The 27,540-nt window shown below is 42.9% G+C and overlaps 1 protein-coding gene across 1 annotated transcript in view; it reads right to left on the bottom strand.

The window, feature by feature from the left end:
* LYRM7 (LYR motif containing 7) overlaps positions 1-27,540 on the bottom strand; it is a 107,528-nt gene that overhangs the window by 5,930 nt on the left and 74,058 nt on the right. The window contains exon 4 of the mRNA XM_086961123.1: positions 9,600-9,681. Coding sequence (XP_086817249.1) covers positions 9,600-9,681 — 82 coding nt within the window. The remainder of the gene's footprint in view (positions 1-9,599; positions 9,682-27,540) is intronic.

The following is a 27,540-nucleotide window of genomic DNA, read 5'->3' as shown; positions in this document are numbered from 1 at the left end:
GTTCTTGGGATGTAGTGATGTAGATTCTCATGCTTTGCATAAGTCCGCATCTAGTGTTGGGCTCGGATGATTACAAGTTATTTTTGTTCCAAGACGTTTTCTTCGAGACACAAGGCTGTGTGGCTCCTCCGCTTGGTAATATTGCGCATGGTTATCGATGCCATGATTGTTTTGCCGTGGGTAGGTGAGAACGTAAGAATGCTATATATGTAAGAAATGAAATACCCATGTGTTAGTATGAAATAACGTGTGTACTGCAATCTACACAATATTTATTGGGGAGGAGAGTTGGCGCATGTGAATCTACAGCACTACATGCCAAAAACAGATGTTTACATGGTAAGTAACATAATCCCTTCGAGACATGTGTGCTGTAGATACACGTTTTGTATAAACTGTAAACCAGTCCCTCTCTGTTAGACCTGTCAGCCCTAGGGTGATCTTTCCCTATTTTTTTTCTTCGCCCTTGCCTCATTTTTACTCACCTTCTTTTTGTTGGCCTTAGGTCTCCGGGCATCTTCCCATTGCTAACCAATGCTAAGGTGCAGGTGCTCTCTTCCCCCAATATGGCTGCCACTGAACCCTGCTACTGCAGCGTGGTCTTTTTAGACGCACTCTAGTAGCCAGGAGCTGGCTGGAACCCCTAAACATTGTTGCGACTCCAGCCTGCCTGCCCTGCCATAGCTAGAGTGAGGAAGCTCCTGGAACCTTCCGGAATAGGGGAGTGGTCACCAACTGCCACTATAAAAGAAAAGGGAGGGAAACTTTCCAGTCAGTTGGGGCATCACTGACCTGGGGGACCCTACGCAGGAGACTTAGGCGGTAGGGCCTTGTCAGGAACCTATACCACTGGGGGTGACAGGGTTTAGGCACTGCCCACCAAGCTGAGTGAGGAACACTGAACTTGCCCACTGATCTGGCCCGGCGGGAGGGAAACCCAGGGACCATCTGAAGGGACCTGCTGAGGAAAGCCTTCAACTCAACCCCCCCCCCCCCCACCTCAAGAAACAAAGAGACTGTAACCTATCAAGGGCGCAGGAACCATCAAGCGCCAAGGACAAACCTAACTGCTAGGACTACTGGGGATCAATCAGGTATTGGGCCTGCGCTGTCCTGTCTTACCCCCCTTTGCTGTCCTACATCATCTCCACTGTGGTGCTGCCTGCCCTACCTGCACAGCGCTCCCCTACTGTGCTCTGAAGCGCTAGTGAGAAACCTGTCCCCAGTGCTATCCCTACTAAGCGCTGCATTCCCCCCCTGAGCGCTGTGCCACCTGTGAAGCGCTGTAGTTCTGCCTCAGGCGCTCACCTGCTGGGTCCTGTGAAGCGCTGGTATTGGCGACCCTGAGAGGGACTTCCACGCGTTCCTATTCCCCGCGAGACGCTGCGAGGAGCGTGGGCTGTGTGCCTTGTGGAGCGCCCCTCCCCGGCTGTCATCTGCCCCGGCGGCCCCCGACGCCAGGAGAGGGCCGCCGCCATGCTGCTGTAGGCCTCGCCTGGCCCAGGAGGAATTAGGGGGAAAGGCGCTGCCCTCTGGTGTGCCTGGTGGGGCCCGTCACCGCCGCAGCCCAGCCCGACCGTGAGGAGACCGTGCGGCGGCCCCATAGGCTGTGAGAAGGCCGCTGCGGAATTCTAGTCAGGCCGCGTTAGGCCCGAGAGGCTGAGACACTCACCCCACGTGACGGGGGTGCGTTCCAAGCCCCGCCCCCGCCGCGCACCAATTGGTCCGCGCTGCTGAGCCCCTTCAGGTGAGGCCGCTGATTGGCCGGGTGCCGGGAGAAGCCCGTCGGCCCGAGAATCCACACGGAGGGGGGCCCAGAGGAGCGAGAGTCCCCTCTGTCGTGCTGCACCCCTGAGGCTGGCTATTTCATCTGTGCTGGGGCCCGGGAAGCCCGGCTGAGCCCCGCAACCTGCCCCCACAGCGCCAGCCCTGCCGGAGAGCTCTGGAACGAACACGAGCCCCCCGACCAGCTGGAGATCTCCACAAGGGCTCAGGAGGAGCCAAAGAGTCAAGGTAAACCCCGGGGAGGAGGGCGGAAGGCCTGAGTTCGCCCCTCCCCTGGGGAAGATTGTTGCTGGGCCCCGTTGGCCCCTTTCAAGCACTGGAACCGGGCCAGGGCCCCCAAGAAACACCGTGGGGGCCTCAGCTGATAACAGTTAACCCCTCGTTAGGGGAAAGGCCCTGATTAAGGAACAGTTAGTTATTCTTGCCCCTTGAATGGTGGTTATCCTGGCCTAGGGAAATGCTAATTTTACCAGGAGGCATGGTTTACTAGTGCCTAATGCCTAACTAATGAACTGCTGTATTGTTCACCTAATGAAATGCTTACTGGTGAGCAATGAAATGGTTATAAATTCCGACAGGTAGCTGCTGAAAGGGTTGTCCTTACCTACTGAAGGGTTTACTACTAATTACCGAATTGCTTTATTCCAGCCCTATGAAATGTTCTACTTCTGCTGTTGAACTGCTTATCTTTGCAGCTAGGAAACGATTTACCCCCATTTAATGATATGCTGATTCCTGCAGCGATGAAATGTTGATTGCTAAGTAATGCAATGTTATTTGAATGTCTCTATAAGGAATTCTTTGCAGGTGCTGACTAGGAGCAAGGCTGATGTCAGGCCTACAGTAATTTACTATTTACTATTTATTTATTTATGTATTTATGGCAGAGTAATGGAAAATATGCGCTTTTAAGGAAAGGTATTGAATTAGTACTACTGTGATTTTTGATTGCCCTGATCTTGATCTTAGATAAAACGTATTTATTTGAGTCAAACATACTGGTGTGGTCTCAGACTTTGCGCGCATTTATTGTCTCAGTTGATGTGTGTGCTGTGTAGTCACTTAACACCTAAGCTTCGGGTGCCTACCTGCTCGGGCCAAGCTACCCCCTCCGGGATCTGGTGAACCCAGGTCCTACACTCTCCCTAGGCAGAGGTTAACTTGTGGGGATTGCAGTTGTTTTGAAAAAGAGTCTTAAGTACTGCCTGACCAACTTTGGCTTGTTGTCGTCTAAATACATCCACACAAATTTTGTGAAGGTGTGTGGAGTAGACCATGTTGCTGCTTTAAAAACATCAACAATAGGAATAGGCCATGGAAACTCCAATCTTTCTAGTGGAGTGAGCTTTTGGGGGCACAGCTAAAAGTGGCTTAGCTTTTGCGTAGCATGTTTGGATGCACTTAATATCCATCTTGAAATGCCAGATTTTGAAACTGCCTATCCCATACGAGAAGGTGCAAAAGCAACAAACAATTGTTTTGTTTTTCGAAATGATTTAGTCTTTTTGATGTACTACATTAGTGCCCTTTTGACATCTAAAGTGTGCACTGCCCTTTCTGCAACTGTGTTTGTTTGCGGAAAAAAGACAGGTAAATCAATAGGAAAATTGGAAACCACCTTTGGTAGGAATTTTGGATTAGTTCTAAGCACTACTCTGTCCTGGTGTACTTGAAAGAAAGGCTCTTCGAGAGTTAACGCCTGAATTTCACAGGCTCTTCTAAGAGAAGTAATAGTGATTAGAAAGGCAATTTTCCATTAAACGGATTGCAATTGACAAGAGTGTATTGGTTCAAAGGGAGGACCACTTAGTCTTGTTAGAACAAAGTTTAAGTTCCATGCTGGGCCAGGTGTGAGTCAAGGAGGAATTACCCCTTTAAGTCCCTCCATAAACGCTTTGATAACTGGAATTAGAAACAAATATGCATTGGCTTTTTTGCAGATATGCTGTAAGATGTAAGTGTATGTCAACCCTCCAGTTTGTAAATGCAATAGGTACAAAATAATTGTTTCTACCTTTGCATGAAGAGGGTTAACATCTTGTTTGTGGCAGAACATAATAAAGTGTTTCCATTTTGCTGCATAGCATTGCTTTGTGGTTGGTTTACGAGCATCTTTAATAATGTTAATACATTCTTGAAGTAAATTTATGTAACCAAATTCTAAGACTTCAGGAGCCAAATTGCAAGATTAATTTCTTTGGGATTGGGATGTTAAGACATCCGTGTTTCGTGATTCTGTGAGAGAAGGTCCGGGTTGAGGTGAAGCTTCTCGTGGGGGACTAGAGACAGTTCGAAGAGTGTTGAAAACCCTGGTTGTCGTGCCCATGGTGAAGCTATTAGTATCATGGTGAGAGATGGTTGTCTGAGTTTCCTGACCACTAATGGAAAGGTAGAAAAGTGTATGCAAATATCCATGACCAGTTCATTCATATAGCATTGCCTTTGGATTGATGGTGTGGATACCTGCTTGCAAAATGTGGACATTTTCTATTTTCTTTTGTTGCCAACAGGTCTATTTCTGGAGACCCCCCACTTGTAAAAGTCTGGTTGAAAAACATTAGAATGAATTTCCCATTCGTGGACCTGTTGTTGAGTTCTGCTTAGAAAGTCCGCAATTTGATTGCTTGTCCCTGTGACATGCTCTGCTAGGAGATGAATGTTGTGGTGTATTGCCAATCTTCATATTTTCTGTGCCAAGCGAGATAATTGGAGAGTGTATTCCCCTTCTCCTTTTTGTAAATCATACATAGCTGACATATTGTCTTTTCGAATTAGGACAAGTTTGTGTTGTAGGTAAGGTACAAAGGCTTTGATTGCTAGATGAACAGCTTACGTCTAGGTTATTAGGGTATTAATATAGTGATCCTTGGGTTTGGAATCCCATATTCCCTGAATAGTGAGGTTGTGGAGATGTGCTTCCCAACCTGTTAGGGAAGCATTGGTTGGGTCCTGAAACGGCAACCCTTTGTATCGATTACATGCATTCTACCATTGCAGAGAGTGATGCGTGCGGCTGTCTACCAACAGTGGATCGTGAAGTTGACCCGGTGATTGAGTCCATTGTTGAGAAAGTCATTGTTGTAGAGGACTCATATTGAGTCTGTCATGTGGGACTATGTGAATACAAGACGCCATCATGCCCAGAAGTCCGAGAAATGTTTTGGCAGGAATTTGAAACTGATGAATTAATGTTACCATCTTGTTTATTCTGTCTGTGGTTGGATATGATAAGGCTAAGTGTGTTGAACCTGCCCCCCAAGTATGACTGAGTAGTGGCTAGCTGTAGATGGGACTTATGAAGGCTGATGGTAAACCCTAGTTGATATAGCAAATTTAGGGTTTTTTGTGTTTTGTTTGCAAAGATTGAAGTTGTTTGCTTTGATTAACCAGTCGTATAGATAAGGGAAGACATCAATATTTTTTCTGCATAGATGTGCTGTTACCACTGCCAGACATTTTGTGAATACTCTTGGTGTGTGGTAATCCCAAAGGGAAGAACTTTGAACTGATAATGTTTCCCTTAAAATAGAAATCAGAGGTATTTCCTGTGTGCTGGATGAATTGGTATATAGAAATAGGCGTCTTTTAGATCTAAGGCCACCATGAAGTTCCCTTTTAATAATAACGGAATGATCTCTTAGAGAGTGACCATATGGAAGTGTTCTGATATGATATAATGATTAAATGGTCTGAGATCAAGAATGGGCCGCAGGGATCCATCTTTTTGGGGTACGAGGAAGTATAGTGAATATACTCCTGTTCCTTGAAATTGCTGAGGACTGGCTGTATTGCTCCCCTTTGTAACAGAGCTGTTATTCTTGTTGCAGAAGGATTTGGTGTTGTGTAGATAGTTTGTGTTTGAAAGGAGGTAGGATATTTGGAGGAGTTGTTATGTGCTCCAGACAATAACCATGTTGGATAATGTCCAAGACCTATTGGTCTGTTGTGATTGATTTCCAATTCTTGAGAAACTGTTGAAGACGACCCCAACAGGTGTTATGCGTTCTGGGGGAATGTTAATGAAGTCATTGCTTGTTATTGGCATTTGAGGAACGGGTAATGTTTCCTCTGTCTCTTCCTTTAAAATTGTTTCCTCTACAAGAACCTCCGTAGAAGGTTCTAGATGTAGAGGTTTGTTCCTGATTTTGTCTTGTGACCCGGAGGTATCTGTTTTATGTAGAGCACGCATTGATTTTGCTATCTCAGAGTCCTAGTTCATTTTTTCAAAGGCTGTGTCAACTTGAGGTCCGAAAAGATGTTCTTTATCGAACAGGAAATTTAGTATGGCCTGCTGTACTTTAGGCTTAATTCCGGACACCCTTAACCATGCGTGCCTATGTAATAGGATGCTGGGGTTCATACCCTTAGCAGCAGAGTAGGCTGCATCTAGTGCACATTTAACAGAATTGCTGGTAATAAGTTTACCTTAATTTCCTATTTCTTGACCCCATTTTCTATGCTCCACTGGGAGAAATTGAAGGAGCCCTTCCATTTCCTCCCAGTGGGCCCCGTCATACCTTGCTAACAAAGCCTGGCTATTGGCTATACCCCAATGATTAGCTGCTTGTGCCACAACTCGTTTACCAGAGGCATCGATGAGCTTGAACTCTTTATCTGGAGGTGATGAATCTTCAGTTGTTTGGGAGTTAGCTCTTTTCCTTTTTTTTGACACTACTAGAGAGTCCGGAATTAGTTAACCTTTAATAAAAAATGGTGTCTAATGGTGCTACTTTGTACTATTTGCCAATGCGTGGAGTAATTATCCTTGCTTTGAGTGGATCTTTAAAGATTTCATCCGAATGACGTTTCATACCTTTGAGTAATGGTAAATATTGTGCCCCTCTTTGTACATTAGACAAAGTCTCAAACTGAAAATGGCTTGGCAGTTCGGGCTGGACTGTTCCCATGAGGCACAGGGTCAGACCGCTCTGCATATGGCCATGTCTGAACTGGGGTGGCAGAGTGGGCTAAAGAACGGTGATGGATTAAACCCAGATCTGTTGACTGTGTGAGTGTTTGATTGGTTCAGACGCTCCGTCCATCACCACCCCCTTTTGTACCGCTTTGTTCGCCATAAGTTGGCAGCGTATGCTCAGACGTGAGTCCCTTGCTCACTTTGCCACTGGATTCAAGCAAGCCTGGCTGAAGACGGCTGTAATGCCAGAAACCGGTCCTAGAAAGCTTGTTTCCGGTCCAGGGAAGGCATGGCTTGGCAGTTCGGGCTGGACTGTTCCCATGAGGCACAGGGTCAGACTGATTTGCATATGGCCATGTCTGAACTGGGGTGGCAGAGTGGGCTAAAGAACGGTGATGGATTAAACCCAGATCTGTTGACTGGGTGTGAGTGTTTGATTGGTTCAGATGCTCTGTCCATCACCACCCCCTTTTGTACCGCTCCTTCATAGTAGTCACACTAAGAATAATAAAGCAGCAGATACAGACCTATTGTGTCACTAGTAACTGGATCCAATCAGCCACATGGATGTGACAAAGCGACTACAAAACCACAAATCACTAAGGCTGGCTTGGATCACTCAGACAATGTGAGGTAGGTAGTAGTAACAGAGCCTTCAGTTTCCAGCCCCTTCAGTCCAGTACATTTAGTGGCAAAAAAAATGTATTCTACCGAAAATTACATTTAAAGTCTCCTGCATTTCAAATAACCTCCTTACTTCAAGGTAATTTTCTAAATTCCTAACTTCAGACAAATATTTGTAAGAACCGGTTTTAAATTTCTAACAAAACATTCAAATACAAAGTATAATAAGAAGCATAAAGGTATTCAGCGCCGGACACAATCCAGGAAGCTCAGCTGTAACTACTACACCATGCTTTCTAAAGTAACAATGCAATATGACCAAAGGTGTGAAAGCAATTTTTTCCAAATGCATTACATCGCACACCAGGAATCTTCTTGTCAACGTCGACTCTATTTTGCTCTTAGGTATCACAGTTGGGAAGATATTCAAAATGTCTTCCATCTGTTTTCTCAGGCAGATTAGCTTTGATCGCAAACACTTTAGTTAATTGAGAACTTTGATATTTTGCTAACAGAGTACAGACTGCACTTTGGAACATGGAACTCTCATGTGCTATTACAATGGCTCACTGCCACTTTTTCAGTACATAAAGTATCAAATCAAAATTACGTTTTACAATGACTTGTCGATTTGCAAGACACTTTCTATATGCAACTACCATGTCACTGGTTCAACTGCAAAACATTTTTTAAAGGCTATCCTGTTTGAGTAATCAGACGGCCGTTAAGATTTGCCATGTTATTTTTTTCAGAAAGACTTTGGTTTGTGTTTCAAAAATGCATTCTGTAATCAAGTGAAAAGGCAAAGTGTGAGGTACACTTCAAATCCTTTACAAATAGTCACTGCTATATTAGCTCATGAATTTGTTCATTAACAGAAGCATATCCTGTTTGTTAGAGCCCAGTCTGTGGTCTCCTCTTGAAGTGCTCAATATAAAAGCAGAGGCCTAGTACACTCCAAAGCACATACGTTTGGTCACAGCTGATTAGGCTCGGCTATTAATACAAGAGTTTAATCAACTCCTAGAAGCAAGTATAGTGGTCTCAACCACTTCAGCTGACCATGGATATAATACAGTAGCAATAGGGGTAGCTATGGATGTGTCGCTCTATGGAACAAGTATGTATAGCATTGCCATCTTTTGAGAATCATACATCCAAGAATCTGCCTTCATGTTTTATCTTTTTGGACTTTGGTTAGCAGATGGTACTATCAGTGGATGAGTAGTAGATCCTGTTTGGGATGTAGCGTGTCCTAACTTCTGCATGTATTCCAACACCGTGTTAAAGAATGCAGAATATCTCTTCGAATTTGATAATTTGATCCCAGCTTTCACTGGGAGCCCATTGAGTGCTATGAGTGTGAGATCACTTGATCTTGTTCCTCCAACTGACTCGGTTTTGCTGTCAGATTTTGCGTGATGAGCTCTGCAAGTATGCATCTACAGACTACATTGCAGTAGACAAGTTGTGCTATAAGCAGCGATCCAGTTAACCCCATTCAATCCTCTCCTTCAAAGAAAATCATGATAGGAGCAAATTTGGGATTACCGGGCCACTTGTAATTGGTTTTGCATATGCAAATATCTAAAATAACTCCAGATCGCACATTTTTGGTTATGTAATGAAAGTTTTTACTTGCATTAAACAATTGAATCAGTGAGCATGGCTATATTAGCGACAGGGGCTCTTTAACTGCAACCGTCAGGTGTTTACACTGTTAGTGCTGTTACTATCATGCTCATTTGAAGTGGGAAGAAGCACAATGGGCTTCAAAGACAGTAATACTGACAACCACAGACCAATTCTTAAGGACCCTTTGAATGTAAACTGTATTAATTGGTTCAGCATTCATCATCACTCAAATAAATCACACCGAAAATATCCACATTCATTAAAGGTAGGCACCAGTGAAAAAACTGAATCAATGGGCAACCTTGTTCTTTAAATGGTTTTGAGCCTTGACTCAGACAGTTCCTTTAACATGCACATCAAGTTTGGATATTTTTTTTTTTTGGTATAAGGAGGTATCTTTGGAAGTCTGTTGGTTTACCTCTGTAAGATGCTTCTGACCAAGTTGTGGTGAGAGCTTTGCAAACCCAGATATTAAATTGTTTGCACATTTCTTCTCTCCAGCCAGCTAGATGGATCACCAGCACTCAGTCTCCACTTTACATTTCCAATGTCTTTCTCCCAAGACAGTTCCACCACACAAAACCGCCTTTGCACAACTACCCAACCCCAGTAAAATTGATGGGATTACAGTTTTTCTTACCAATTCGATTGGCTTCTGTATGAACTCCTTGGATGACAGATGTTCGCAGAAAAATTTCAACATCAGTGCCTATTTTAATTTGCTGTCAGGAAAAAGAACACAATTTGAACCCAAGAATAACACTGAGGTACGTTTTATTTATGTATACATAGTATCTTTCATTAGTACCAACCCATCTTGTATTACAGCGAGCAAGGTGGTAGTAATACATTTCTTTTAGTTGTTTCTGTTAGCGTTGATCTTATAATTTATCATAGCACTTTTGTAGAAGAGACGAAATGAGGCTATGGTCGAACAAAATACCTGAAAGGTGGTCCATACATGGAAACAATATTGCACAGTAGTAGCCACTGAAGTCGAAGAAACTCCAAAACCTTGTAAAATATCAGATATTCTGATTATAGTAACTTCTGCTTATTTTAATGCCAAGGAGTGCTTTTGTAGTGAATTCTTATGGAACACTAGGGAGTTAATTTTGCTATAAAAGGAGAAAGACTGTGATGTATGAATATTTTACATGTTAAGCAGCATTTAAAACTTTGAATATTTGGACCTTCAATTTTTAGGATTTGAAATCAAACTGCAACTTGGAGGAGCATTATGTTGTTTGCAAGAACACACATATCAGGGGTCAAGAAGGAAAGACAACCATACCATAGAAAACCTTTGAGGATTGTTTTATAGCAGTCTAACTGAAATAACAATTTGCCTTTATGAATACACAATACGTTCCAAGTAGCCCAGATTATGCGAATTGGAATAAACTGATTTCCGGTCATCCTTTATACCAAAAGAAATACCATTACATATGCAAAAAATATGATCAATAGTGACATGAAAGAAGTCACACTGCTGGTCGGAGAACAATGACATATCTCTTCTCCCCAGATGAAGAGTTCAGGGTGATTCAGCAATCCCAGTTCAAACCGAGATAGGAGAGTGGCCCAAATAACCCTGTGGAGTTAGCCTAGAGGCAGTTAAAACTGGAGAGGTACTCCTACGAGATTGAACTACATACATACTCCTTGTTGTTCATGGATAGGTGGAGCTATGCTAAAGGAGGCTGTGCCAAGTCACTCAAAGATCCATTCTTGGAATTCTTAGGTTGGCAAACTCGTATCAAGGAAAGGAGAGAACAGGAGATATTTGCAAAACAAGTTGTCATCTATTCACCCAAGTGTGACTTTCAAAATTCATAACACTCACCATGACAACGTTATTTCTGAGTTAGGGATGAAGTATCAAACTACATTTTGCCTCCTTTCCTGACAAATGGAAATTAGCTGCATTCCATGTTGAATGCCCTTCTTCACTAAAGTAAAAAAGGAGGTATTTTATATTCCAAGAAAATATCATCAATAACTCCATCAGGGTTACAGCTTTGGTTTTAGAGAGGTGTGGGGGTCAAATCCACAGAGCTGTACGCTAATCTGATCTCAGACAAAGCATAGGAATTACCATTACCATAGCTTATTGCCCGCTATAGCAGGCTCTTCTGGCAATTAAAGGCCAGCTCCAGTTTTGAAGGGAGCAGGCCTTTAATGGCCGGTATAGCCCAGCTACAGTGGGCTATAAAGGTATTAGAATATTACGCCCCTTAAGGGCAGAATACCCTAATTGAAAAAACAAAGCCATCAGAAACCTATGGGTTTGAAATCCCCTAAAGCTCGAAAGTCTTAAATTCACAGCTCTTGATCTCAATGTTAAACTGTTAACAGCGGCGTGCACTGCCATGACTGATAACTAACAGTTGATCATTCACAGCAAGAGCTGTAAAATTAGGTGTCAGAAATTAGTCCTTGGTTCTCCCTGGCTCAGCTAATATGTTTTTTTTCGTGGTTCAACCAAGCAAGGCAGACCCAGGAGCTGAGCAGTAGTCACACCTGCCTCCTTCCGAAGCGCATGTGACACTGAGCTACAGGAGGCTGAGATGGTGAAGGCTGCATGCGTCCTGATGCACACCCTCTGCCTTCTGTACCTCTGCCCAACCAACGCATTTTAGGAAGTCAGGGTAAAGAGAAAGGCATAAGGCACTCAAATGTTGAGATCAGTGGACATATACCAGTTCATATAGGCTGCTGCTGCTCAAGTGTCTTCAATGGAGCGCTCAACATTCGAATGTTCTATTGGACATTACAATGAGCTATGTTTTAGAGAAGTTAGCTGCTAGTGCAAAAATAGGCAGCACCCTTCATTTCTTAAAAGAAAGGTTAATGTGGTCCACCCACTGCAGCACTCCAAAATATATTTTGCTGGCACTATCATGGCACTGAGGGGTCCATTTACATTCCAGGCCCTCCAGTCACAGGTAAAGATTAAAAAATATCATGTTATTTCTCGATCAATTCAGTGCAAGGTGCAAGTTAAAGTCCGTGAACATTCCATTTCACCTCTGGTCCCACCCCACAAGTTTACGTTTGCAGCTACAATGAGAGGAACTCCAACAGAGGACAGAGAAGAGGTATGGAGAATCGCCCCCCCCCCCAAGCTTTTCATAAAATCAGCTCATGTCATTGCAGAGACAGCCAAATAATGAAGACATGAACCAGAAGTGAACAACGGGCCACCCTACAATACTTTTCAGGTGCTAGCTCTTAGACTCAAAAAGAGACTTGAGACCTAAAATGAACAGCCAAAAGTCTACTGGTTCTACGCACATAAACAAGCACACACAGTTTGTTATGGTGTTCACAATAATGACAGTACTTATGGTTCAGTGAGACAAAAATAGCTATATTGTTTTAGTGAAAAATGTTGGTGCTCTTTAAGACAAAATTCGACAGACTGGAGCTGTCTAGCTCAGGTTCTTCAGTGCAAATCTCATGCGTATTACTCCTGAAAGAGTAATATGGAGAAATCTAAAAGCATTTTTTAATTTTCTCAACAAAGATGGCATGTAAGAAGAACTTTGCTTGAATCATCAATTTTGTGGTTTGGTGAAAACACATTCAGTAGTTTCAGAGATGTATATTACAAAAGTATGTTGAGTGGGCTGCAGAAGGTTCACGGTTTCTGTATTTTGACTTTTAATTTTAGAACTATCCACAAAACCAGGTCCAAGTGGTATGACACACAGAATATTCATCAAATTATTTGGATGTGACAGGCACAATGAGCATTTTTCTCTTGCTGGCTAGTCAAGTATCAAGATGCGCAGGTCTGAAAGATCAGACTGATTGGCCGCTCCTAAGGCCAATGTCTGATGTGTTTTTGGGGAGATCTGGGGGTAGGGGCCGGAGAAAAGTTGTAATCACAGCAGGGCAGATAATGCTCTCAACAAAAACAAAAAATTGGATGCCCGCGTGATTTGCAAAAGAAATGGGGAGCTAAACACAAACCAGGGATTGGCGCTGGGCCACAGATCCCAGAAGCTATGGAGAGGACCATCTTGGGTTTGTGGAGCTTCCCTGAGATCAGCAAACATCAAAAACAGAATAGAAAACACTCAATGTCTAAATGGCTAATGAGGGCAAAGAAGTCTTCTCCATGCATATCTGAAGGCTGTACTACACAAAACTTATGGCCATGAACAGTAGGTTCGGAAGGCCCAAAGAATGAGAGAAGGAAGGCCCGTGCGCAGATAACATTGCATGTGCTAAAACGCCTGTGCAGCATGTTCCTGAGACACAGATGCTGAGAGGATGGTGTGAGTGGAGCCCACACTGAGTACACAGATTCCGCTATGCATGGTAGAAGGCTGCATGCTACAATAAAAAATGGAAGATGTATTTTTAAGTAATATTAGTGGCCTTCAAAGCAGCCTGGTTTAGTTGAGTATTGATTGTTGTTTTGATTATATCTTGTCTTTTATACAAAACTACCAAAAAACAAACTATTTTGAAACTAAAACTCAAGGAGATCCAAAAATTCTTGAAGAAAAGACAGAGGGGAAAAAAAATTCTTGAAGAAAAGACAGAGGGGAAAAAATAAGAATGCACATTTTTGTAGTATTTCCTACAGTAGTGAGCAACAAATTGGACAATGGTAGATGTTTTTGTGTCTGAGATATTTGCGTCACAAAAAGGAGTTTGGTCTTTGAAGAATTCAATTTTTGTGCATTTCGACCAAATATTTACAATTCATCCACCATCTGTGTTATGCAGATTTGTAGAGTGCACTTTCACTTGGGAGAGTATCTTGGTGCCCTGGCACTGAGCAGGTGGGAACCTACCCAAACCTAGGGTCTAGTGGAACTACCCGAAAAGCCAGGTCTTCAGCTTCTTGTGGAAGTCGAGAAGTGAAGAGGAGGCTTTTATGAGCAGCAGCAGGTCGTTCTGCGCTTTAGGAGCAATGTAGGAGAAGGCTCGACAGCCCAATCTGGTTTTCCATATGTGTGGAATGTGTACAAGTAGGAGTCAAAACGAGTGGAGGTCTCTGGAAGATTTACAAAAGCAGATGCACTTGTCGAGGAATGCTGGGCCAGTGTTATGTATTGCCTTGAAAGTGTGGGTGAGGAGGTTTGAATTGTGCTCATTTGTGTATAGGGAGCCAGCAGGGCACCTTCAGATGTGGTGTGATGTGAGTGTGGCCTGGGAGGTTGAGAGTGATTCTGTCTGACAAATTCTGAAAAGTCTGCAGCCTTCTGGTGAGGTTTTTGATGATGCTAACATAAAGACTTTTGCCGTGGTCCAGCTTACTTGTGATGAAGGGGCGTGTGATGGTTTTCCGGGTGCTGATTGGGAGCAATTGGAAATTTTTCCTATGCATCTTTAGGGTATGGAAGTATGAGGCAGTGATGGGGCTGAGTTATGCGGTCATGTTGAATTTGGTGTTAATGACCACCCTGAGATTCTTGGCATGGGTGGTGGTGTTGGGTGGTCCAAGCTCTGTTGACCACCAGGTGGAGTCCCACACTTAAGTGTTCTTACTGGCAAGCACAATTGTGGTATTACCAGTGTTCAGCTTCAGATAGCTGGTTTTAATCCAGTGGGAAAGTTCAGTCATGCAGACATTGATCTTGATCTAGGAACTGGGTGTCTTTTCAGTGAGGGAGAGATGGAGTTGTACGTTGACGACGTAGGAGAGTATATTGATGTCATGGGAGCGGATGATACTGGCTAATGGGATCATGTATGCATTGGGCTCAGGGACAAATCCTGCAAACTCCACAGATGAGGTTACGAGTGTCCAAGATGTCAGGCTGACTAACTGGGTCCTTCCAATCAGGAAGGAGCAGATCCATCTGAGTGCATGTCCTTGGATTCCAATGGTGTTTAAACTGTGTAAGAGGATGGGATGGTAGATGGTGCCAAGCGCTGCAGAGTTCCAAGAGGATGATAGCTGCTGTGTGTCCACTGTCCAGAGTCATGCAGATGTCATCTGCGGTGGGTCTGAAACCAGACTGAATGGTGTTGAGGAGTTGGTGGTTGTTGAAGCTTTTGGTGAGACACCTGTTGATAATTTTCTCCAAGACCGTGCCCAAGAATGGTAGGAGGGAGATCGGTCTGTAGTTCGCGAGTATTAGAGGATCTGCAGAGGGTTTCAACTTCAATGGGGTGGCAGTTTGTGTTTCCAAGTATCTGGAAAGGTCACAGAACAGGTGGAGGTATTCAGGATGGATGTAAGCATGACACTGATTGGTTTCAGTCCTCTGGATTAGGCATGGTGGTGATAGGGGTCCGATGAGGCGACTGAATGGAGGAAGTTCATGGTGGCAGCAGTTTCTTCTGGGGTGATGACGGGCCATGTGGTTAGCACTGGTTCTTTAAATAAGATCGGGAGACGTTTGGTAGGGTTTGCTGGGTCCGATTGTGGGTTTAAGTTACTGTAAATGCGGTGATTTGGTTGCTGAAGGATTAAGATTGTTGCTGAGGCCCTTTGAGGTGGTGATCGAATTGGAGGCAGCGCTCATGAAGTGAAATCTCTCACAATGGAGATTTCTTTGCTTCTGGTGGTGCTGGTATCGATGAGCTCTGCCAGAGTAGCATGTTTGGTGGTTCAGACCATCTGGTGATAGCAGCCCAGGGAGTATTTGAACGTGCTCCTGTCTTTATTGTTCTGGCTTATATTCCATTTGTGCTCCAGTTGTTTGTAGTAATGTTTATCAGTCTAAGTTCCTCTCTATATCAACTCGCCTGGGGTCTAGATTTTGTTTCATTGTGCTTGAGGGGAGTCAAGAGTCAGTGAAGGTGATCAAATTGTAGAAATTCTTGATGGCTTCGGGGAGACTGTTGCTGAGTTTGGTTTAGTGCATTTTAACATCAAAGTTCCTGTCCTGGTCAGTGATTATGTTCCAGTTTCTGGTGGCAGGTCTGGCGGTGGTGCATGTGCATTGGGCCAGAACAGGGATGCTGAATTTAATGAGGCGTGGTCTGTCCAGGACACCAGTGTGGGTTTGTCGACTCGGAGGTTGTCTAAGGTAACAGAAATAGGGTCAAGTGTTGCAAAATATATATGAATATCCATATAAATTCATGTGTATGCACTTCAAAAGATATCATGCTTAGATATATCACAGTAACATGAGGCTTGGATCTCCCAATGGCTTCCTATCTGACCTTGACTGGACATGCTTCAACAGCTATTCTGAACCCCCTTAGAGGTCACTCTGCTTGTCCTGACTTTATTATAGTTCTCTATCCGGTTGTGCAAGTTGCTTACACAGTGCCGAGCCAGCCTTTCTGGTCTGCCTATACCCAGCTGTTTATAATTGGCCTGTTAGCCATATTTGGCTTGATGGCTTATTCTAGTTCTGCTGACATGGCATTTCCTAAATGCATATGGCAGCCCGAAACCAGTCACTCTAGGAAAAAGCGGTGTGAGAGCACCTAAGGCAGGAGACCTGACTTCTTCCTTGCTAATTAGCAAGGATGCATGCTTTTGGTACCAATAAATACATTTCACTCTGTTTCTGAGCAGACCTGCTATGTCTAGTGAGTTTCATTTATTTGTTCCTGGGAGGGTGCCAGTATTTCTCCACCAGAATAGTGTCAGAAGTGGGATATTGGAGGACTGTGATGTCACTGGTCGGTAAGTGAGCTGTAAGATTAATTGCTGACTTGCTTGCTACAAGTGACTGTTCAGTCTTTCAAAATGCGTATTTAACACATAGTATTAATAAAAGGGGCATTGACTGGCATTTAAAATAGACAGGGCACTGGAGAGAATGTTCTTAAAATATTCTCTGTATCAATACACTAATTGATATGTGGCTTACACTGCAGGAGAGCCTGGGTTAGAGAATAATGTATGTGTAACGACACATATAAGATGTAGTGAAACAGGTGTCTGATAAGTAAGTTACTCTATATCAATAAATATTGACATATGGCTAGACCCTTCAGGAGTTTTAAAAAAATCCATTGCAGGAGACCCTATGCTAGGATGGGGTATTGATTTTACCCACAAAAAAAGAAACCCTCCCAGAATATAGTGAGTGGAGCTTCTGATTTGCGTGTAGCACCGGAACACAGAGTAAAGATTTTGAAATATGCGTAGTTATGTCATGGATGAATGACTGCATTTGAATAGGGTATTGATCTTCAGAACTGGACCTCTATGTTTCCTTGACATTTTTGCTTCATTTATATAAAAAATTGTGCGCATTAGTGCATTAGAAAAGCAAATGGGTTTTATGTGATGTTTCTGGCTGGTCCATAACTGTTGATTTTCCTCTTTTTAACACATTCTATCCACTGCCTAACAATTTGTCCTTTGTAGGAGACCTTTTGTATTTATCTTTCAGGGTAAGTGCAAATTATGAGTAAACAAAACACATTTCATGAGAGGGGATCTCAGAAGAAAATCATGGTAAGCCCACTGGAAAATTGTTTAACTCCTCCTGTGCTCATGACGAGGTCAGCTCGTCATGAGCCACGGCGCTCCGATGCTCATGACGAGCTGAGTTTGTCATGACAGCGCCCGTTAAATGGAACTCTCGCATGCTGGGCTGATTCCCTTGCTGTGCTGAGCCTTCCATTGGAACGGGCGTGGTCATGATGAGCTCAGCTCGTCATGAGCACCGGAGCGCCGTGGCTCATGATGAGTTGACCTTGTCATGAGCACCGGGGCGCAGTGCGCGCCCCACCACCCCCCAGCACAGCGGGTGGAAACAGCCCCGCAGTGAAGGGGCTAAAAACTGGCAGGAGGAAAAAAGGTTCAAAACAAATCATCACCAGATAGCCCCGAAGATAAAGGTAAGAATATGAATTATATAAAATAGGTTAAGTAGCTGCACACTACTATGGAAAGTGAATCAGTAATAAAGTATAGATGTGTAAACATTCAATTATTATATTTCCACAATGGTAAAAATTAGAATTAAAACTCGAGGTAGAATTGCCTAGCATTCCATTTAAAAAGGAAATGGACTTTGCATACATTGTCCTGTGTTTCATAGAAGATATTTTGTGTTTGTTTCTGTACATGACTGAAATATTAAGGATTGCTCATGTTTTATGTACCACTTGTAAATGTTATCTCATAGGAAATAAAGAGCTCTGAAAACTTTGAGTATAGCTAGACCTATATCAATTTTAAAATAATAATAATTGTAACATGGTAATGTTAAAACCAACTTTTCCTAGGAAAGGGCACTAAATAGGAAAAGAGTAGGCCTCACAGACAACAAAAAACGAATTTTCAAAGTAGCAGTAAAATGTGCACACAGGCCTAGAGTTTCAAAAAGGCTCCTGCGCAAAATGTTACATCACTCTCCTTATATACATGATAATAAATATTAAAAACATTCACATTGTGTGAGTAATTGGTGGCTGCTGTATGGGTAAAATACAAAAATAAAAGCGATAGATTTTGACTGGCTTGGAATGCCTGTGTTTTAATAGAATGCACTGAGATAACTCACAGCACCAGATGCTGCCTTCATTCCTTAAAAGTGTAGAAGCTGATACCTGCCGGTCATAAAACACAGCTACAGGCACAGGCTACAAGTAAAGACTGTGGCAATAAATATAGCTTCATTTTTTGGGATAAAAGAAAAAGAATGAAAGTCAGTATTTTCTTTCCTAAGAAGCACATTTGTAGTTCAAATGGTAAATAATGCCTTATTTCCAAAAGGGTAAACTAACTTTCTATGTTTCATTAAAGCTTCTGTGCTTCACAGGTAGCACAGTGTGGGGAATGGAGGCTGCTGAGTACCACGCCTCCGCATAGTCTCAGGTAATCTCTGCCTCTGCTCCGCCCTCAGCAATGGTGTCAGCATTTGGCAGGCAGACCGGCGTTTCTCCGCTCTGCAAGTCTAACTGAAGGATTGTGGCTCCGTTGCTCTTCCGTAGCTGTTTGCCACACCGGGTGATGTTGCGAGGGGCTCTGAGGCTTGGTCCATTTTCGTGGATGTCAGCGGTTTTCGCAGCATGTTTCTGTTCCGCTGGCGGGTTCGGTCGGAGCCCGGGCAGTGAGGCGCAGAGAAAGAGGCGGGGCGGCAGCTACATTGACTCATGAGTGGAGCGAAAGTGGAGTGAAAATGCGCTGGAATCCTCGCACTGGAATCTTCACTTGCTTTGCTGTTTATCTTTTCGACGCTGTGGGACTTGGAACATTCTTGGAGCGTTCATCCTGGAGGAAATGGCAGGCATTATTTCTGTTTGGTTGTATAGCTGCGAGTTCGAGCTGAAGTAGCTGAATAAACACTAGGAGGAAACTGATTTATTATTTTTCACAGCTTTCCCTGACAGCTGATAGCTGTAAGTAATAGTGATCTGAACTTTTTTGGGTGGGACTTACAAGGGGAGGAAAACGCCCTTTGCATCCTTCACAATTTACGGCAGGCTAGAGACTTTTGCTTCCTTTTCTAGATCTCATAAGAGATTCCTTTTGTTTGGGCTACCTCCAAATCTACATTTCGTTTGGGAGAGCTGTGCCTCGTTGGGAAAAAAATGTTTTTTTTTTTTTGTTTTTTTTTTTAAAGAGTCTGGAGTTGTCTGGAGGTGTCTGGGACAGACTGTGAGAGACTGTTCAGAGGTATATGCTCACAGTATAAAGGGGGACAAAGGGGCAAATTGTTGAACGCCCGTATTAAAGCAAACACTTGCTGACTTCAGGTCAAAGAAGCAAAAGAAGCGGCTCAGATGGCCGGCAAGGAATCCTCTGCCAATTTGTCTGAACTAAACTTCACATTTGAGAGCCCAGATGAACAAGACTCACCTCCCGCCGGGTTATTAAATCAGACTAGTGTCTCAGTAAATGCGACGACGGTCGATATGAACTTAATTACTGCGAGTCCAGCGCCGTCTCTACCGGATAATATTAGATCTGACGAACCTAAAAAAATCAAAACAGCTATTAAGGAGCCAAAGCAATTTTCCTTTTTAGTGAAAAAGCCAACTCCACAACCTCCCACGAGCCCTGCTTTAGATCTGCATTCTGCTGTTGAAACCTCTGAGATTGGCCAACCTTCAGCCGCTTCACCACGTGCAAAGGTTGCCATAGCCAGCCACGGAATCCCTCAAGCTAATACACAAGCTGATTTGTGTTTAAACACTGTACCTCTGTTGGGGGTGATATCCCACCAAGATGAGAAATCATTGTTACTGATTGTTCAAAAGAGCTATGCGCAGGAATTATTGAACCAGTACAAGTTTCCAACCAGACGGGGGCACTTCTAGTGCCCCCGGTGCCTCAGCGAGCGAGGTTCAGATGACTGTTAAAGACATGCTAAATCTAATTCTAGAGGAGGTTCGGGAGTTGAAAAGAACTCTGAGAGCTGAACTTTCCTCTATACATTTGAGATTGTAGAAAATTGAGGATGTAATTTCAAGTTTCCCACTTAGACTCCAAGAAGCTGAGGCTCGGATTTCAACTCTAGAGGATCAGATGACAGTGGTAAAGGCAGAATTAAAGGCGGCACCTAACAGCAAGCAGGCACTTGAAAATAAATTGGATGAGTTGGAAAATTATAAGCGGAGATCCAACCTTCGAATAGTTGGAGTCCCGGAAGGGTTAGAGGGCTCCAATACGGTGCAATGGGTCACATCATTCATAAAACAAAAAGTCATTCCGAAGTTTAAAGGGGACCTGACTATTACTCGGGCGCATCGGGTTCCTGCTCGCCCATTTCCTAATTCCACGTTGCCTCGCACAATACTATTAAATTTGACAGACTTTCGCATAAAAAAACAATATTATCCAAAGCTATTCAGCAAAGACAGTTTGCAGTTAATGAAACAACAAAGTGTCGAATCTTCTCAGACAAGTCTGCAGCGGCGGCACGTAGGAGGAAGGAATTTGTGGAAATTCTCCATCTGTTTAAAGCCAATGGAGCACATGCTACCATCGCCCAACAGTCTCAATTGTCCTGGTGAAAGGCAAATTCTTTATGTATTCCGATTTAGATGAGGCCCAGGAATTATTAAAGGAAATTTCACAGGGACATAAGGGTTGAATGAAAGGAAGGAAAGCTAAGCTAAGACCTCTGTTTTACCTATCTGGTGTGTTCAGTATAAGGACTAAGCTTTATTTTCTTAACTCTTGTTGGGGACAGTTGGTCTGTGTGTCGAAAGTGAATAGGTTTAGATTCTGGATTTTCAAGTAATCAATGGAGGTTAAGCATGGTAATTTCTTCTCATTGCTGGGGTGGTAGAGGCGGGATCACATGGGGGTAATAACATGACACCCAGGTTGCTAGGGGGAAGGGAAATGTGGCTGGCGTGGTGGAGTGAGGATGGCCCACCTTCTGGGGGGGAAGGGGCACGGGGGTAGGTTTAGGAGGATTCTGGAGGGTGGTGAGGGTCACAGGGGGTGGGTGAGGAGTAAAAGCAAAGAAAAAATGAAGACCTTTATTCTATTTGTTTGGCTATTTTTTAATCAAGGTTCTTTACATTTACTTATGAGGGTGAAGCGGCTGCAAACTCTGTTATACTGTTTTGATGACTAGCAAGGAACAACTGAAAGTGGTATCATTTAACATTAATGGCTTAAATAATTAGAAGAAAATGCTGGTCATAGAGATGTCGATCAAAACAGAAAAACCATCAGTAATTCTTTTACAAGAAACCCATATTTCATCTATAAAACTTTCTGATTTCCCTATGTTTAGGGCCTGGGCAGCGTACCAAGGGTTTTGTTCATCCTCTGCATCCCATAGAGGGACAGCCATTTTTTTAAACAAAAATATTCATGCAGAGGTTATAAATTCTGAAAGTGATCAGTTGGAGCGTTGGTGCTGGGTTACATGTACAGTCAAACATAGACAGAGACCTATAACCTTTGTTAGTTTCTATGCGCCGGTTGAAGACAATTTTAAGATTCATGAAGAGATCTTTCAATCTTTACTGATGGTTACAGGTGATGTGATCATTGGGGGAGATTTTAATATTCTTATCAATCCGATAATAGACTCTTTGTTTTAGTCAGCAGACATTTCTCTATAATGGATTTTTGGATCATGCTATGTTAGCTTTAGAGATTCATTTAGAAAATTCTGTAAGAATACCCAAACGATGGGTGTTTAACAAAAAATACTTGAGTGACGAACCCTGGGTTAAATCTATAAAGGTAGAGATTAAAGAATTTCTTACTTGAAATAGTGAGTCTGCTCCATTAAACATAGTTTGGGACTCACTTAAGGCCTTTATCGATGGAATAATCATCGGAAAGGATGCAGCCAATTTAAAGGAAATTAGAGCTAAGAAGAAAAATCTAGAGCAAAAAGTGCAAGTACTAAGCTCTACAATGCTTCATTATCTTATCTTATCTTATCTTATCTTAAGGGTGTTTTATATAGCGCTCTGTCACCATAAGTTTCCTGGCGCTGATTGAGTGCTGAGAGGTGTAGGCATGGGGGTCTAGCCAGACTGTGAAAAAAGAAAAGTTTTCAAGAGTTTTCTGAATTCCAGAAGAGAGTTGGAAGATTTGAAAGGGGAGAGGCAGCGGGTTCCAGAGGTTGGGGGCTAAGTGAGCAAATCTGCAGCCGCCTAATTTTTTAAGCTTAATTGGGAGGGGTAGCTAAGAGCTGGTGATGAGAGGACCGTAGATTGCGTGCCGGGCGGTAGGGGGTGACCAGGGATTTGAGAAATGCGGAAGAGGTTCCAGAGACAGCTTTGAATGCCAGGCAGCCGATCTTAAATGCAGCCCTCCATTCAACCGGCAGCCAATGGAGTTTGCGAAGTAATGGCTTTGCGGACTGCCACTTCGGCGGTCTTGTAGGCCAGTCTGGCTGCCTGGTTCTGTACTATTTGAAGCCTCTGAATAAGGGATTTAGGTAGGCCATGGTACAGAGAGTTTGAAAAATCCAGGCGGGACAGTACCAGGGCAATCAGGACCTCTATCAGAGCCTCAGGTGTAAGGAGGTGGGAGACTTACCTGATTTTTCTGAGCTGGAACATGCATGATGACACGACAGCACCCACCTGGGGCTTGAGGGAGAGCTCCGTGTCGATAATGAGCCCAAGACTTTTTGCTGACTTGGCTGGAGCAGGTGGGGGGCCAAGCTCCACCGGCCAGAACTGTGGACCCCAATAGGTGGGGCTGTTACTTGGGAGAATTAGCTCTGTTTTCCCCGGGTTCAGTTTGAGCTGGTTAAGGTTCATCCATTGTTGGATGTGTAGCATCACCGCTTGACAGTCAGTGGCTGCATTTGGAGTGTTGAGGGGGAAGATGATTTGCAGATAGTCTGCATAATTGAAGACTGTGATGTCCTACCTCTTCAGGGAGTAAATGAGTGGTTGAAGATAAAGATTAAAAAGCAGAGGGGACAGGGAAGATCCCTGAGGTACTCCGCAGGTAGATGGCACTTTGGCAGCCGTGAAAGGGCCTAAGCGAACCGCTTGGGTTCTGCCTGATAAGAAAGATTTGAGCCAGGCAGAGGCCAGGTCCTGGATGCCGGCCTGCTCTACACTGTGGAGAAGGATGTTATGGTCCACCGTGTTGAACTCCGCTGACAGAACTAATAGGACGAGCGCTTGAGGTGCCCCTTTGTCTGCATTGCCCCTTAAAGAATCCATGACTGCCAGGATCACAGCCTCGGTGGAGTGGGCTGGTCTGAAACGGCTTGGTTGGGTTCGAGGTAGTTGGAGCACTCGATGAATTGAGAGAGGCAGCTGGTGACATGTGCCTCCAAAAGTTTGGATAGGTAGGGCAGAAGGGAGATAGGCCGATAGCTGGCAAGGTCCTCTGGGTCGGCACCAGTTTTTTTTAGCAGAGGCACCAGGACTGCCTCCTTGAAGGAGTTGGGCACCGTGCCTGTCTCAAGGGAGGTGTTTAACAGGGGTAGGATGCAGTCCGGCAGAGCCAGGCAGATGTCGTGAAACACAGAGGGGAGACTACAGTCGTTGGGCGAGCCCGATTTGACTCGAGCAACGAGTTTGGCTAGGATGTTAGAATCAAGGGTAGGAAAACATAATCCATCTATAGCCAATCAACATCAGCTTGATCAGGCCAAACGTGTTCTTAGTGCTAACTACTATGCTCAGAGTGAAGCGGTCTTTCGGCAACAATATCAAAAGATATATGAAGAAAGCAACTTCACGGGCAGATTTTTGGCCTGGCAGGCTAGGGAACATGCTGCCGCAAATCTAATTAAAGCATTAAAATGTCCTTTCACCGACTCAGTGACAGATGATCCGATTAAAATAGGAGATATAATGCTTAAGCACTATGAATCCATCTATGGCCAGCACCAGAAAGTAGATACCCTTTTGCTAGAAACTTTCTTACATAATAATAAACTACCTACGCTTTCAGAAACAGAACAACAATCCATGGCTAGTTTATTTTCAATGGAGGAATTAGAGAGAGTTATGAAAGATCTTCCTAATGGTAAGGCTTGCGGCCCAGATGGGTTTCCACTGGAGTTTTTTGGTCATTTGCTGATTGTTTTCTTACATTAATAAATTCTATGTTAGAGGGAGGGACAATACCCGAATCCTTCAGACAAGGTAATGTAGTGAGTTTCTTGAAAAAGCGGAAGGATAGCAAAGATCCAAATTTTTATCGCCCGATAACATTGTTAAATTTGGATTACAAAATAGTAACAAAACTTCTATCAGTACGCTTTAACCAATGTACCTCGGAATTGATCCATCCAGATCAGAATGGCCTTATTCGGGCAGACAGTTAGTTACTAACACTCATTATTTAATTAAGGCTTTGGATTATTTTGAGACACAGGGGATACCTGGCTTAGTTTTTTTTATTAGATGCCGAAAAGACTTTTGACCTTGTGGTCTGGGAGACACTGTTTAATATTTTAGGTCACTTCGGGGTTTCTGATAAAATTATATCCTTGATTCGTAATCTGTATACCAATGCCAAAGCTAATGTAATCATTAACACCTCAGTGGCGAGGTCAGTCTTAGTTAAACGAGGCACAAGACAAGGATGTCCCTTATCCTCAGTCCTTTTTGCCTTTTCCATCGAGCCCTTGTCAATTGCATTAAGGAACTGTGCGGAAATACCCCCTCCAATTCCATCGATGGCAAAACTGAAATTATATGCAGATGACATCATGCTTATTATAACACCTGAATTGAGAGTCCAGGCTAAAGTAATTCAGCTTTTTGAGGACTTTGAAGCCTTGGGAGGGGGTATTGTATAAATAAATAAAAAATGGAAATACTACAATGCGGGGTGCAGCTTTGGAGTTACATACTGAAATTCTTTCTTGTACCAACACTAGACCCAAGAGATACCTGGGAGTTTTGTTTTCCGGCATCTGTCAGGAATTTATATCATCTGAATTTTGATCTCCTTCTGCGAAGAGTTTAGATATTGCTTTTACGTTGGAACTCTCTACCTTTATCTATTTTAGGTCGTGCCCCTTTCATTAAAATGTCTGTTTCTTCCCTTGTTTATTTTTTGTTTTTAACCATTTAATGTTTTTTCCCAGGCTCTTTCTTTACTCGAGTTGAATCCATGTTTACAGCCTTTATCTGGTCAAAGAAAACACCTCGTATTGCACTTAGCACCTTATATGAGGATCTGGACCAGGAAGGACTTGCCCTGCCCAATCTCAGGGATTTTTGTAATGCATATTTTGCACAGTATTTATCCAGATTTAAATTTCAACTTCAAACAAAAAGCTATTCATAAATACTTTCATTGATCTAATGTGCAAATAAAATCAGATACATGCTCCTCTGCAGGTGTTTAAATCTCCCAAATGAGTCAGCTATAAGTCCCTACAGTGGTTTTTTTAAAAACGTCAGGCTCTGTTTAAAAGATATTCTATCCCCGTGATCAACTTAACAACCTTATAATCTAGCATTCTGCCACTGGCTGGTGTTACACAATGTTTAGATCTTGCTGTTAATTGGGCTGCGGTAGGATTTTCAAAAGTCGCACACTTTCCGAGAAATGGGAAATGGATTACCCTGGTGGAAATGTCGCAATTAATTATTAGAAATTTTATTCTATTAGGGTCATACAACATTGTGCACAAATTCCTTACTCAATTGGATATTGCTCAGTTAGACCAACAAAGGCAATTATCCAATGAATTATTAGTTGAAGTACCGGATAGAAAACCGGGGGTATGGAAGCATCATCTTGCCCAAAGCAGGAAGCTGGATCTCAGTCAGAAGGCGATTAAAAAATGGCGGCAGCAGGAAAATCAGGCCATGCCTTTGAATGTTTGGTAAGTGGTCAATACATTTAATTTGAGCACATTACGAGGGGGAAATTGTCGGAGAATGTTATTTTTTAGTAAGTGGTTACTTTACCGAACAACTTCTTCTATTTTCAAAATGTATCCCAATCACTCTCCACATTGTTTTAGATGTATTATTCACTCTCCAGCTAACTGGTCACATGTTATGTTTCACTGTGCTAAGATCTCTAAATTTTGGGGAGAGATTTTTTGCTATCTTCAGATCGAATGTGGTATCAAGATCATAGTGAATGAGAAATTAATTTTGTACGGTTTTGATCCTGATATTTCTTTTTCTGGCCAGATGGCTAAATTGTTATATATTGCTATGGCAGCGGCTAGATCTCTTTTGTTACAACAATAGCGTACAGAGCAGATTTCATTTATCTATGAATGGTTACATAAGATGAAAAGGGTTAAAAGCAGTGAGGGGACCTTCTTTTTACGAGTGGGAGGTAGTAGAAAATTTGATAAGATCTAGGGGGGCATTTTTTGTTCAAAATCGAGAGGAATTACTATTATTGCTGGAGTGAGTAGTTTCTTAAAAGCTCTACAGCACATTATATGCTTATATTTTGATTCTAATTAATTCCCTGCTTCTGGATTGCTTGGTGCATGGTATATGATGTATTTATTAGGCTTATGAAAATGTTTTTTATGCTAAAAGAGGTTTAGAAGTCTCGATTGGCTGTGTTTTAATTATAATTTTGTACTGTTATTAAGGACTTCAATAAAATAAAAAAATAAAAATAGCTTCTGTGCTTAGTTTCAAAAGAAGCTTTGTTGGCGTTATGAATAAATGCATTTAAAGACAAAATGAAAGGAATGAGGCTTGCTTTTCATATGTAGAAACAACAAAAGGGTTAGTGATTGTTATTCAAAAATGACTACATGTAAAAATTATTTGAAGTCATTGCACTAAAATCGTTTTTGCATTTTAATGACCTTTATAATGTCTAACAACCCTACTGTAAATATATATATATATATATATATATATATATATATATATATATATATATATATATATATATATTTATATTTTAAGGTTCACAGTTTACCCAAGGTGCAAACAATCAAAGTGAGCCTTTCCTGTAACTCCTCCTTTCAAAATAACGCCAGAATGTTCCAAAGCGCCGATCCAAGGACCAGCAGCGGAACCGCCAAACAGTTCGCGGCGGTGCACCCTCGGCCGGGTCGGCCGCATATTTTAAGGTTCACAGTTTACCCAAGGTGCAGGGCGCACTCACAGACAGCGCGTTCAAGTTCTGGGGGAGAACCAAGGCGCCACTTGCATCAGCAGAGCCGGACGCGTTTCAGGAATCCTCCCTTTATCAAAGGCTTTTCTGCTCCAAAATGCTCGCCAAACATGCAGACATCAGTCTTTTGTCCCTTTCTTTA

This window comes from Lissotriton vulgaris, chromosome 3_1 (assembly GCF_964263255.1).
Source record: "Lissotriton vulgaris chromosome 3_1, aLisVul1.2, whole genome shotgun sequence".
Classification (NCBI taxonomy): domain Eukaryota; kingdom Metazoa; phylum Chordata; class Amphibia; order Caudata; family Salamandridae; genus Lissotriton; species Lissotriton vulgaris.
This window is presented reverse-complemented; position numbering and strand designations above follow the sequence as displayed.